Genomic DNA, 14,536 nt, shown 5'->3' on the forward strand with positions numbered 1-14,536 from the left:
AAGATATGCACAGGATAATCACTTAGTTTAAAAAATATATTTTCTAAATTAATAATAATGCTTTGATACCTTTTCGATGTCTTCTTCTTTTTCATTTATAACGTATGCACAAGAGTGAGACAGTAACGTCAATAATAAAAAAATGAAATTCTGTGGTATTTGATTTATGACACATCATAAGTAATTGTATCACTGAAAAATTATTAATTTAGCTTATTTTTTATACAACATTTACGATCATCCTGCACATATCGTATGTTTAACCACGATCATTTAAATAATCAAGATGCAGGCATGAACATTCAACAAAGATCAAGATAGTTGGTTTAGAAAAATCACGCAAGTTGAAGAAACAGAAGTGAATATAGATTTTTTAGACATTGAATAATGGAAACGTTAAAGGGCGGCCGACTGCATGCATAATTTTGAAAATATATTGGTTTAGATTATTCTTTTGCCTGAATCAAAATGGTGATAATAAATCACTTCCATTTCCGCGAGGCAAAAAAAAGAAAACAAAAAGTCGCCGGAAGAAATCAGAAAGTGAAATAATAGAGGGAAAAAGAAAGGGAACATTCCACATCGAGTGAAAAGCTAAAGGCATACGATAGTATAGATATAGATAGATAAGTAGGTCGCATAGATAAGTGCTCACATTTCAAGATGCATTAAAATGCAGTGCCTTCGGTTACATATGCGTCGGAGAGTGAATCTCAAAACGATTTACATTATAATAATGGCGTGTGACTTTTTTGTTTCACTGCCATTTTTACGATATCGAACGTTCGGGACCTGGTTTTTGAAAAGGAGATTAAGATTGACAATGTAACACGGCATCTGCAAGCTGTCTATAAATCACATCTATACGTTTAACATCAAAACGATGATATAAGAAGACACAGAGGAGTGGAATCAAACAAACATTTAAACGACTAAAAATCCCACTAATTGGGACGAGTGCCAATCAGAACTGAATAATACCAGTGTATGTCGTATGATAAACTTTGAGTAATCGATATCTGACTATGAGATTATTATTAGTATTTAATCGAAAATATCTTTATATTTCTTTATATTAATATAATCAAAATTAAAAGTTCGATTTGTGTTTATGATTGTTGTCTCTGCTTTGATATTTTCAAAACATTACCAGAAATTGAATTAATTTTAATGCCCTTATTTATTCTATAGTAATAATTGTTCATGAATAATAAACATTTATTATGTTTTTGTATGCGTAAGTTGAAAATAACTGACATCATCAAGTTAGACATAAATTCTTAATCTCAATGTTCAGATTTGAACGTAATTGGATATCATCTAGTTCTGATTGTTTCTGATTTAATTTCTGAATCCGTCTAAACAGTCAGATTTGGAGTGAAGGGTTTCGGGTGGGGGTTTCTTAGAAAAGGGGTTAGGGGTGCGATCCGTTCACGCCTTACGTCTCGGGGGCGGCTTTAGCAAATCGTCCAAACTGAAGGTTCGGGCGGTTGGCGTCGCGGGCGCGTGCGGGCTGGTGGTCAGGCTGAGTATGGACGGCTTGCGGATACCGAGTCGGTTGAGAATGGAGCCTCTGGCAGGAGCCCCGCCGGCGGCGGTGGCATTGGTCGCGGCGACTGCGCCCTGCGCCCCCGGCACGCACGTCTCTCTAGCTGCGGCGCCTCGCAGACACACCTGGTTCGCTGCAAATCGACATTTTGGATTGCTTACACGCAACAGACACACGAGGTGAGAGTAGACGGTACAATGATGTGATAATATGTTATCATTAAAGGGTCCACAGCGTAAGAATATATACAGGTTGTTGATCTGTATGAGCTGCAGGACAGATTAGACTATGCATTATATATCTTCTTACATTGTAGAACCTTTTAAACACGTTTAAGGGAATTTGGTTACATGGTTATTACATTTATTTGCATAGCGTGATTGATACGATCTTGTCTAATTACAATAATAAATCTAAATACAGTCATATCTCGATTTGCGCGATATTGCTAAATATTAGTATTTTTTATTAAAAAAAAGTGTTCTTAATTAATTGAAAATATCTCCAGTTTAAATTGCCAGATTGCAAAGTATTTTATGTAAGATTCAAGGTGATTAAATTTTATATCAACCATATTTACAATACTTTCCAATCAGATTATTGGTTTAGACACTATTTTTCGTTAAATTTAATAAAAAAAAAAAGATTGTACTGCGAGTTACACAATATGTTTTAATGTCGATTTGGTTATTGGATGTTTTAAAAATAAAATTAACGGATGTTTTTCAACGTCAGTAAGACAATTAAGAAGTTATAATATTTAAGTAAAAATACAGAAATTCAATACCGATTTTAACAATTATTTTGACTTTAATGCGTATAATATTATTTACATTAATTTAAAATCGCTTTTTTTATTTTATTAGTCATCTGTGTATATTGCGAGTTTCTCGAGTAAGAATCCATCGTTTCGTCCAATGTTTCAATTGTGAAAACGTTCACTGTGCTCATTATTTTGAAAGCAAAAATTATCAGGAAAGAAATCCATATGAGAGTGCGGAAAATGAATCTTTAAAGTTTCGTTGTGTTGTTGCTTAACTTTTGGGAAGCTTCATAACTTAATTAACAAAAAAATCTTACGAAATATGAGTAAATAGATATAATTTTATTTTTTAACTTAATTCATATTATTCATATTTTATCGGAATCTGGCATGAAAATGCCGTTGAAAAATTATTTTCTAATCTATTGATTTATTTGTATAATTAGACTGTGATTTATAACTTGTTATTTTTTTTTCTAATAAACTTGAATATTTTCAATAAATCCATTTTTGTACAAAAATATAATATTTACACAGTTCATTTTAACATATCACGAAATCCTATTTTTACGAAATTTTATTTTAACAAAGGATTACTATTTTTTTACGCTGTCAAAAAAATTATTAATGTATCTGCTATCTGTAGTTTAATCTTTATTATATTCACACAAGTTCAAATGACATTTATTTTAACCCTTGAATACACACAAACGGACTGACCACGAAGTTTTGTTACTATGCGAAAATGCGTGAGCGGATCATAACGGGCAAATAATGTGCTTAGTTTGAAAGTATTAAATTTAAAGCATATAAATTTCTACAAACAAGTCGGTTAGTTTTTCTCTAAAACATAATTATATAAATTTCCTTTTAATTTTTTTTCGGCACCTTTTCTGTAAAACTAGTATATCTATATAAATTATTTTGTAATCAAAGCTCTTTAGGGTAGGTTGATTTAGATAATTAATAGTATATGAAAAAGGCTTGTACCGTATGAAAGGTAAGTAGTACCTTAAATTTTATAATTCAATTTAGTTGAGAATAATATTCTGGGCTAGTTAATTATAGAGGATGTGGCTATTTGCACTTGCTGTAGGTATGAATAATTGGCTATTTGAAGCTATATATATTCGATATAAGAATTGCCCATTACGTTGGTATTGTTTTGCTTAATGTACTCTAATGCTTGCACTACACTCTCTGGAACCGTTTTTTGTCCGAACCGTATTGTTGTCCGAACCGAAGTTTAACTGAAGTCGGCCGAAGTCGCCGACTTCTAAGTAGCGGGCACACTGCCACAAATTTCATATGCCGTCCGGACGGCGCCGGCGGTCGTGAATAACGTCCGCATGGCGGCTACTGTCACGTACAGCTGGCATATTTGCGCGCGATCGAAAAATGTGCCAAATAATCGCAAATTTTAAATTGTCATATTATTAAAATTACGCTACTGATAATGAAAAAAATTTGTGTGGGCACTCACCAATACAATTTCAGTGAAAACTTTTCGGTCGTAAATATTCAATTTACGCAAAATCTTTGTCGGCTTTTGCAAAATGCCATAAGGCATAAAAATTATACTTCAGAATACGAACACCACATCTGTGACTATCCTAGAATTTGTCGCCATCGATTCTAAATAAGAATTCGTTATGGTGTGACATTTATACAAACTGATCTAGGAAAATACATAAGAATATTCGAAACGATATTTTTTACCAAAATAAAGTACCACTAATTATTTTTTAATTATTTAATTTTATATGAAAAAAAATATAACAACGATATCTGTTAGAAGAATATACTATCAAAAATATAATTAATCCCTTTTGGTGCCCTAAAATATTCAAAGATGTCAGTAAGAGTCTGTTGAAGTCACCGATAAGCATGTGGTATTATAACTTGACCACGATGCAGCGCTCGTCATGCGTGTTGACCATAGGACGCCTACGCGCATTCTGAAATTGAACCGAGTTACTCGTTCTATCTCAGTTTGCAAAAACTATATCATTATCTCTCTCACTCTCGTCACTTAACACGCAAGAGAGCGACAGGGAAAGTATCTCACCACTCGCGCTCGAAAGAGCAGCTCCGACTTCGGTTCCTTTGACTTTGGTCCGGTTACCGACAATGTTCGGAAGCGCTCGAAGTTGGTCAAATCGACTGAATTACTCCCACTTTACCTCCCGTTCTCGGTAACCTCGGACAACTTCCGAGAGATTTTAGAGCGGGCAGAACTGAATTCGACCGAAGTAACCCTGAAATAACCCACTATATTCTCCCTCCTTGGCCAACCTTGGCCAACTTCCAGAGAGTGTAGTGCAGGCATAATACACTAATTTATACAAGTCAAGTTAAAATTTTAAATCTATTTAAAATTTAAGAAGTAAATTGTCTATGAAATTCAATTTTACAGTTGCGAAACGTCTTAATTCTAAGCTCAACGAATTAATCTAATTGAAGTTCAAAAACTATAATTAGTTTAAAAAAATCATTATGTTAAGTTTTAGGACGTTTGGCAACTGTTACAGTGTAGTTTTATTTTTAATAGTATGAATATAATTTTACTCGCTAGGCCAGTTAAAATGTATTAACTTATTAATTTATAATTCCATTGGTTAATAACAGTAAAATTGTATTTATCTACTGCGCTGATGATCCGGTACATGTACGTTCGGAACATTTTGCCCTTCACAGTTGATGTGTCGCCCTACAACTATTTTTTAAAACAAAACTCACTAGTAGCTTGCAGGATTTACAACGTAAATATAGCCAATAATTCGTATCTACAGTAAGTAGAAATAGTCACATCCATAAAAAATCTGTCTTTTCAAATTTATTGAAATAGAGTGTTTTACGTATAAAATAAGTTAACCTATTTTTATGGCAAGAGAATGTTGTGCAGAATTATTAAAATATAAGGTATACATAGTAGATAAATAATTAAATATTTAAAAATATAAAATAAATTATATTATTATATAATAATTAATAGTTTACCTGAAAGAAATATAAAGACATATTAATATGTGTATGTTACATATTTATATTTTTATTTTATCAGTGTTAGGAAAAATGAGAGGAAAATAAAATAAAAAGCGTATATTATAAAGCAGATCAAGTAGATAAATAAAAAATGTGAATCTTTCATTATACTGAAAATATTAAAAATAGTAATTAAAAAACATGAGGATCTTAAGAATTGTTGTAATGATTACATATGTGACGTTACAAACCAATATCAGACATGTCATTTAACATTTGCTTTGTTTTAAATTAAATCTTGCATTACTTTTGGGCATATTCAAATTAAAACAATTATTAACTACTTTTCTAAAATATAAAATAGCAGTAGAACATCAAATAATCAGGTTAACAATCAAAAGTGATTTTTATTTGTATCGTATATATAGCAATACAGATCAAATACAGATTCTAAACGTCACATTTGCCAAATTACGATCGAGCTCTTATGCAATTAATAACAATTGTATTCTTATGAGCTCAGATGTAATTTTTCATTTTACCCTGAGAAAAGATAAAATTTGTGCTTGCGTATTAGAAAAATATGATTTTGCTGTACAGAATTCGTCATATTGACTCGGAAGTGCTCAAAAAAATATTTAAAAAATTAGTACCTTTAGTGCCAGCGGATATGTTTGAAATAGGTAACTAGTGAGGGGTGCTCAGAACGTAGAAGAAGAACAGTATAAGAAAGGTTCACAATGAAAAATACTGAAAATAGATTCCGCAAAGAGATTTATTATTCGAAAGAAAATTGACACAATGTTTACGACTACCATTATGTTGGCGCCAAGCACACAAGTTTTTAAAAAAGGAAAGGCATAATATGTAAAGAAAGAAGCTGAAGAACTAACGTCCTCGATTTCTGTCCGCTTCTTCAGCGAGCAGTTTCTCGATCTTCTCCGGGAAGTGTCTCTTTGCGCACCATACCAGTCCTATCACTGCCAAGACGACGAAGACGGTGATCAGACCCAACCAGAAGGGTTCTTGTAGCATCCTTTCCGAGAGTGGTTTATAGGGTATGTTCATCATGCGTTTCTCGCATCTAGAATAAATGACAATAGTCGCACGATAATTACGAAGAATAATAATTTGTGTCAAAAAACCTGTCCGTCTTTATTAAATTTATATCGGGCTCAAATTGAACCATCAGAGTATGATATTTGACTTAGACAAAAGTCATTTTTTTTACATCAATTTCCCAATTTGATATACATTTCCCCTTTTAGTTCAAAGTGAGTCCAGTATAACGGTAAATCACACTCATCACTTACCTGGCTCCTTCCCACCATGCGTAACAATTGCAATGAAAAGCACCACCAGGCCTTTCCACGCAACGTCCGCGGCCCTCGCAAGGCCTCGCTTGGCAAGGCTTGGCTCGAACCCCACAAGCAGCACCTGTATATCCAGCACGACAAGCACACCGATGACCTGTCACGGTCAGCACACATGCACCAAAAACGCAAGGTTCTAATTCGCAAGCTGTCAATGCACACCACATTCCTAAAAATACACATAAAATCATAGAACATAAACATAAAGAAAAACAACCACAAAAGCTTAAATCCAAAGACTAGCCTGTGAAATGCCCAAAACATTGACAAGAACCCTTTCCGTTGGATGCTATGCACCTTCCGCCGTTGAGACAAGGGTTTGGTTTGCAGCTTTCAACTGCGGTGTCCTGAGATCCTTGCAGTAGCTTTATCCGGTAGTTAGGGTCTTTATTACCACATATTAAATTGTAATTATTTTTAAAGTACATATAAATAAATATAAACATCGAACATACCCGGATATGTAATTACGGTAGCGTTGAAATTTACTCCTATAGCATTGCTTCTTTGGCGGATCCTCAGCGAGCTCATGTAAGATGTAATGGACAAAGGAGGACCATCGCTTGTTGAATTGGTTTCGCAAAATCTCCACCAAGTTCCGTTGGTATCGGCATAGCTATCAAAAACCTGAAAAAATATACAAATTTAAACCTGTTTAAACATCTCTTGTTACATTATAAAAGGTGATTTTTTTCATATTAGGAACACTTTTACACAGCTAATAGCTGATTTGTGTTCAGTTTGGTTTGCCATTTCACCATGAGTAGACTTTTGCCAGAACAACGCTTGTAAATTGTGCAAATTTATGTCGAAAATCGTGGTTCAGTTCGCGAAACGTACTGTGCGCTACTTCCATTTTACAGTCGACATAAAAGTCCATCCGAAAAAATAATTTGAATAACTATAGATCGGTTTCGCACCACGCATACTCTAATTTATAATAAGCATCCGCAGGGACGTCGTACAGTACGGATCGAAAAAGCAGTTTTTGCTGTGAAGCGTAGTATTTACTTTATGAAAAAAATACGGAAAGATCCTGATTTACTGTGGTATTTGATCCTGATTTTATGTGGTATTTTAGATGAATTCAACAATTATGTATGTTGAGTGTTTTTTAAGGTAATAATTTAAAATAAAATAATTAAAAAAATGAACTTATCGAAACATATTTGCGTTCTTTTATTTAATAAAAATAATAAAAATCCATTTATATTAAATAAACTTACACTTTTGATAAATTCAACATTTAATTCAATGCCTTGAGTGTGCGATTACGCACCTCATTACCAATATTACTTAAGAGGAAACCGGATGCTCAGATAGAGCATTCTTCATAAACACAAAACGCTTCCTTATCGTCGTCACTGTCAAAGGAACTGAGGCTTTCAAGTAATTATCTTATACACAATTTATGCTATATATATAATACATGTATAAAACGCTTTTCCACGTTAACGTTGCGGTGGTTTCGGCTCAAAATTTCATAAATCTCACGTGTGACGTGCGAATGTTTTGCATACACGGATAGTCTTTTACGTGATGGTTTTCGAGCTAAATTTTTTTTTTGTTATGCCTGCATCTTTTTATGAAAGTTTGTAATATATATTGTAACCGCCCAGCCTTATAATTAAATCTGTCACATTTCATTGTCGAGACTAATAAGGGCACGTTCCTCGCATTGTAGTTAGTTAATACAAAAGTGCTTATCCGAGCCAACATACGTTTAGTTTCCGTGACACGTCTGATTTCTGCACTGAATTATGTGTGCGAGCGCGCACAGTTGGCGACAAGTGATTTAGGTCCCTGGTTGCCTTCGAATATATTACACATATGACTAATCGTACTCCGGCTTGCTCCAAATTACTCTAATCAAAGTGGATATTTTTAGTAATATTTCTAAGGGCAAATTACTCGGTATTGTTACGTAACAATGGAATATCTCATGAGTATAATTAATCTTATTCCAATCGTATTTCTTCCATTGTTGGATATATGCTTCTTTTATATACAATTTCCGACTCATTTTCATAAAATTATTTTAATTGTATGCCGCAATTGATGGTGTTCTTTTGAGAATTTTCATCGCCATTATTTATTCGCGTTTATTTCTTATTACTATTAACACAATTGGTGTCCATTAAAATCATTAAATTTGTACATTTTTTTAATCTTTTAAATATGGAATCACTCATTTAATTCATTGAATCAACTTTCATGTTTTATACTAGCGCAATAAAAATTTAGAACGCGGATTTGTTTTTCGTGAAAAAAATTTTTTTTTTTGCATATTTTTTATGCAATAAATTCCGAGATGGTTCTTATTTAACCCTTTGCGGCACACGAACAGATGCAGCTAGAATTTTTGTTTTTTTTTTAGCAGAATGTGTTTTAAAAAATGTCTTAGATATGTATAAATTAAATAAAAAAAATATTTGAAAAAAAAATTTTTAAATATTAAAAAAAAAAAAAAATTATGTAAGCTTTAGAGCAGTGGTTCTTAACCGGTACACCGCGGTGCACCAGTGCACCGCGAGCTTATTGCAAGTGCACCGCGAGAAAATTGGTAAAAACAAAAAATCCGCAAAATAGTAAAATCTTAATGTTTCAATCAATTTGTATTTTATTATAGTCGTGATACCGCACAATGGATAAATTTATTACCAAACGAAATTGTGAATCAGACCAAAATATTAATGACCAAAATATTAATAACACTGGGAGTACAAGTGGAAGAAGTAGTGACGATGTTACTAGACATCATACGTCTCATGCAAAAGAAAATATATCCAGTAAAATAAAAAAAAATAATGGACAGTTTTCTGAAGAATATTTACGTTTCAGTTTTACTAGCATCAATGAGGAAGGATATCACATTCCACTATGTGTTGTATGTGGAGAAAAACTGTCCAATAGCGCGATGCATACTGACAAGTTAAATCGCCACTTCACTACGAAGCACGCCGATCTTGCATCAAAAAGTAAAGATTACTTCAAAAGATTGTTAAGCATGCACAATAAACAAGCGAAATATTTTGAAAAAACTGTTAAAATTTCTGATAAAGCACAACTGGCGTCATACAAGATTGCTGTACAATTAAAACCACATACTATAGCAGAGTCTCTAATTTTACCTGCATATTGTGAAATAGGAAAAATTATGTTTGGTGATGAATCAAAAAGGAAATTATGAAAATTCCTCTTTCAAACGATACAATAAAAAAAAATAATTAAATATGTCGGATGATACTGAGAAAACAGTTAACGATAAACTTTTCAAGCGATATTTTGTTTTACAAGTCGACGAATCTATTGACATTAGCGGTAAGGCACAAATACTAGGATTCGTTCGTTTCATAAATGAAAACAAAATAGTGAATCAATATCTATGCTGCAAAGAACTTACCGAGCATACAACAGGACAAGATGTTTTTGATCTTATTTATTCATATTTAGAACAATTTAAAATATCATGGGAGTTATGTGTAGGAATTTGTATGGATGGTGCTCCTTCAATGGTAGGCTCATTTAAAGGACTTGTAACCCTTGCAAAGACAAGAAAACCTAATATTATATCTACGCACTGTTATTTACATAGAGAATCTTTAGTTTCGAAAACATTACCAGCAGCACTAAAACCTGTACTAGATCAAGTTGTAAATATAGTGAATTTCAAAAAATCAACACGCATGTTTAAAAAACTTTGCATTTCTATGAAAGCTATGTACGAGTGTTTGCTTTTTCACACTGAAGTCAGGTGGTTATCTACGGGTAAAGTTTTATGCCGATTCATAGAACTTAAGAATGAATTGGTAATCTTTTTTTCGAAATGAAGGTATGGATGACTTTGTAAAATGTCTTCAGAATAATGATTGGTATGCTAAAGTGGCATATTTAGCAGATATTTTTAATTACTTAAATAACGTTAACACAAACATTCAAGGAAAAAACGAAAAACTCATGACATCCATTGACAAATTGACAGGATTTCGGAAAAAAATAACTCTTTCGAAAAATCGAATAATAGAAAAAAAGTAGATATATCCTTCACTTTACGAAAACATTTCCAAGGTAGTTATTTCCGCAATAATAGAACATTCAACTTTATTGGAAGAAAAGATTGCACATTATTTTTTATTCTTAAATATAGAAAATTATGACCGGATACGAAATCATCAAATTAGTCTCATTGTCGACTGATCGTACTCTAAAAATTAAATTTTTCGAAATAACTATGAAGAATTTTTGGATTACTGTCCAAGAGGAATGTTCAGTTCTTTACATGAAGGCATTGAAAATTTTGTTACAGTTTTCAACGTCATATTTGTGTGAGCTTGGTTTCTCAACAACAACTAATATGAAAACTAAAAAACGAGAAAGACAGAAAAAAATTTAAACGAAGAATTCAGGATAACTACATAAAATATTCGACCTAATATTTCTGATATCTGCAAAAGCCAACAAGCTCAGGTATCACATTAATTAATTTTTGATCAATCATATAAATTCCATTATGTTAAGCAGGAACGTCATTTTGGGTAAACAAAGGGGGGAAAATGCACCACTTAGATTTGCCACCCAAAGAGCACCTTTAAATATTAATACAAATATTTTTAATAAAACACGTAATTAAAAATTGGTTCTAGGGCAAACTTAACTAACTAAATTTATTTTCAATACTTTTTATATAATTTAATTTAAAAAAATATGTAAAAATTTGTATGTAATTTTGTATGTAACTATTATTTTTTTTAAATATGTAATAAAAATTATGTCCACATATTTTTTTCGACCTTTTAATTCTGGTGCACCGCCACTATTTCTTATGATCAAAAGTGCACCGTGACTTTGAAAAGGTTAAGAACCACTGCTTTAGAGTAAAAAAATGTATGAAATATACAAAAATCTTTTCAAATTATTATATATTCCAAATCTATACATTTCATATAATGTATATTCAAAAACTAACTTACCTATGTTGATATGGTAAAAAGATATAAAGGAAAAAATTGGCTCGAAATATGCACTTTAGAAATATGTCCCAGCAAGAAAGTCAAAATAAGAAAAGACGTGTCACACCCGAGCGAGAATGACCATCGATGATGTCGCTCTAAAATTTGGTTAGAGGAGGTAATAGGCCATGTCCACATTGGTGGTTTCATCCGTAGATATGAATGCAATTCGCGGAAAAAAATCTCAAAGAGGTGGTCTCACCGTGCAACCACTATGCCGGAAAGGGTTAACAAAATAAATCTTATAATATATAATTGTGCTTAATAATAATAAATTGTTATATAAATTTATTCAATGTATTTAAATAGTAATAGTGATTATTCATTGTAACTTTGTACAATATTATCTAAAAGCTATATTGGTTTCATTAGTGATATATCTCCTTTGAGTTAAGCAGGAAACAGAGCAGCTTTATTTAAAGGAATTTAAAGCTGCTAGGATTTCGTTTTAAAACTAAATTTTATTCTATAAACCTATCACGTAAAAACGTAGTAAGCTTTCAACAAATTTGTTCTGTCAGAAACGAGTCATGCATGTGCATCGCAGGTAGAATACCAAAGGAAACGTGTTCGATTTTATTTTATCTAATACAAAGGCACACACACTGTCATTTATTTCATCTAGTTTAACTGTTAATAAAACTGTGTTCTTGAAAGAATATAAGCTTAGTATCTTATATCACATATAAAATATAAAAAAATAAGGACATCGTTTTAAATTTCGTGATACTTAATTATGAAGATAATAAATTACTGCAATAAAGAATAAGATATTTGATGCTTTATAAAATAAAAATTCATAGACATGTATGATATTTATACGATACACCGCATTAGGACAGACTGAACTTTTTAAAATGCATTTTAGTTTTATATTTCGAGAAGTTTCTATGCCTAATTTAGACATATTAAGCACAAATATTTACAGAATATTATACATTTCATGCGATATTTAATCCACATTGTGCTTTTTGTGGTTCATACACGTGTATGAAAAGCAGAACAAATATGTATAGAATATGCAAAAAATATTTTATTTCAAAAAAACGTGGTAAAATATGCCAAAAGTGTAACATTTTCGTAATACTTTTTCCATCAAGTAACAGTTGACTTTTATCCGTGAATTTATAGCGTTGTTCATCGAATGGCCAATGAAATATGCACATACATTTCTCTAAAATAACGTACGAAAACTTCGCCGAGAGTCATTCAATGCAAGGTTTTTTACGTTTTGAAATCATAACGCGTTTTTAGTTGAAATTTAAAAGCAAAGTTCGACGTGTAACTTTCGCGCGACACTGTATAATAGCTGTAACGTGTGGCGTGTTGCGAGTCTATGTGGCGAACTTTGTTTCGAACAATTTCACGATTACATAATCAAATTTTAATTATGTAAGATACATGTTGATAAATAGTATATGGCATAATCTATGAAATAAGTAATTATTTCAGCAACTTTATTTAAGATATTGTTTCATAATAAGCAGAAAACAATTCATCATATCAACAATTGGATAAAAAATATTAAGTATACGAATAGACATATTTACTTCTATGAACTGTCGATTAGTAACAATAAGTCAGTCTGTAAGGTGTCGTAGCAGAGATTTTCAACTGAGGTTACAACTGATTTGGGCGAATAGCTACTATTATCAAATGATTTTATCATGTACAGTTTCTTCACAAATCATACTTCTAATTTTCACATTTTTTAGAATGAAAAATAAAGTCAGACGCCTGAAAAAACAACATGACAAAATTGGCATTTCATATATTTTTTATTGAATAAATAATAATAGGTACGAGTTAACCCTTTCTATGCTACAAATAAATATTCGAATTCTAAAATCATTCATTTATGCAAAATATTTTAATTAGGCATTAAATATTATTAAAAATATCTACTCATATTATTTAACCGACAATTAATCGTGTTTTCTTTTCTGCTCAGTGTTGCCATATAGCGAATTTCCAGTCAAGGTCATAAGACATCGCGTTTATATTAACACTTTTTTATAAAAATATTACGAATTTAATAAAGTACATTTAAACCGAATTTTGACCAATAGGAGAGCGCAAAAAACAATTATCACTTCTCAGAAGGTAAAAATTCACGTCAAAAGCAATAAAATCGTGCCGTCGCCGTCGCAGTGGGAACGCTCGTTACCGAGCGTTCCCACTGCGACGGCGCCGACACGATTTTATTGCTTTTGACGTGAATTTTTACCTTCTGAGAAGTGATAATTGTTTTTGCACTCTCCTATTGACCAAAATTCGGTCTGAATATACTTTGATCAGCCCTCATATATAAGAAGATAGCTATCATGATTTTAAAACATAGTGTAATCTCGAAATGCAGACAAATTATGGAGCAATATGTGAGATGCGATATGTCTGTACTTATTATTTTTATCCCTGAGATTCATAAACATATTAGCGCATATTATTAAATTTTATCAAAAATGACTAAAGGAACTGTTTTGATTTATCGTAATGCATTAAGTTATACTGTCAGGTTACGATGATCTTAATTTTAGTAAATAAATAATGAAATGCTTTGGCCATTATTAAGATTACAAGATAGCTTAACTAGTATCAAAAAAATTTTCACATGAGTCTTAGCTCATATATTGTATTTTAAGAAAGATGGTTTATTTTTACTTTGCTAGGTTAAAAAATTAACCATTAGTAATGTACTGAAGTAAAAGGTAAACAGTCTTCTAATATTTTGAATTAAAAATGAGTTTATATTTTTGGCATATTATTCGTACTAAATTTCCAAGCACACATTTCGTGAATTAGTAACCATGCGTGCTTGTTTCTGTGATTACAGAAACCAAGATTCTAGTCTCAGTCG

At 31.9% G+C, this 14,536-nt stretch overlaps 1 protein-coding gene across 1 annotated transcript in view; it reads right to left on the reverse strand.

Annotated features, from left to right (window-relative positions):
* The window catches only part of LOC148229657 (uncharacterized), a 197,835-nt gene that overhangs the window by 9,786 nt on the left and 173,513 nt on the right, over nt 1-14,536 (reverse strand). The window contains exons 14-18 of the mRNA XM_088197419.1: nt 7,126-7,297; nt 6,915-7,055; nt 6,611-6,839; nt 6,191-6,381; nt 1,443-1,682 (exon numbers count right to left, since the gene is read on the reverse strand). Coding sequence (XP_088053545.1) covers nt 1,443-1,682; nt 6,191-6,381; nt 6,611-6,839; nt 6,915-7,055; nt 7,126-7,297 — 973 coding nt within the window. The remainder of the gene's footprint in view (nt 1-1,442; nt 1,683-6,190; nt 6,382-6,610; nt 6,840-6,914; nt 7,056-7,125; nt 7,298-14,536) is intronic.

This window comes from Plectrocnemia conspersa, unplaced genomic scaffold, assembly GCF_051122295.1.
Source record: "Plectrocnemia conspersa isolate PC_06_02 unplaced genomic scaffold, ASM5112229v1 ptg000011l, whole genome shotgun sequence".
NCBI lineage: Eukaryota > Metazoa > Arthropoda > Insecta > Trichoptera > Polycentropodidae > Plectrocnemia > Plectrocnemia conspersa.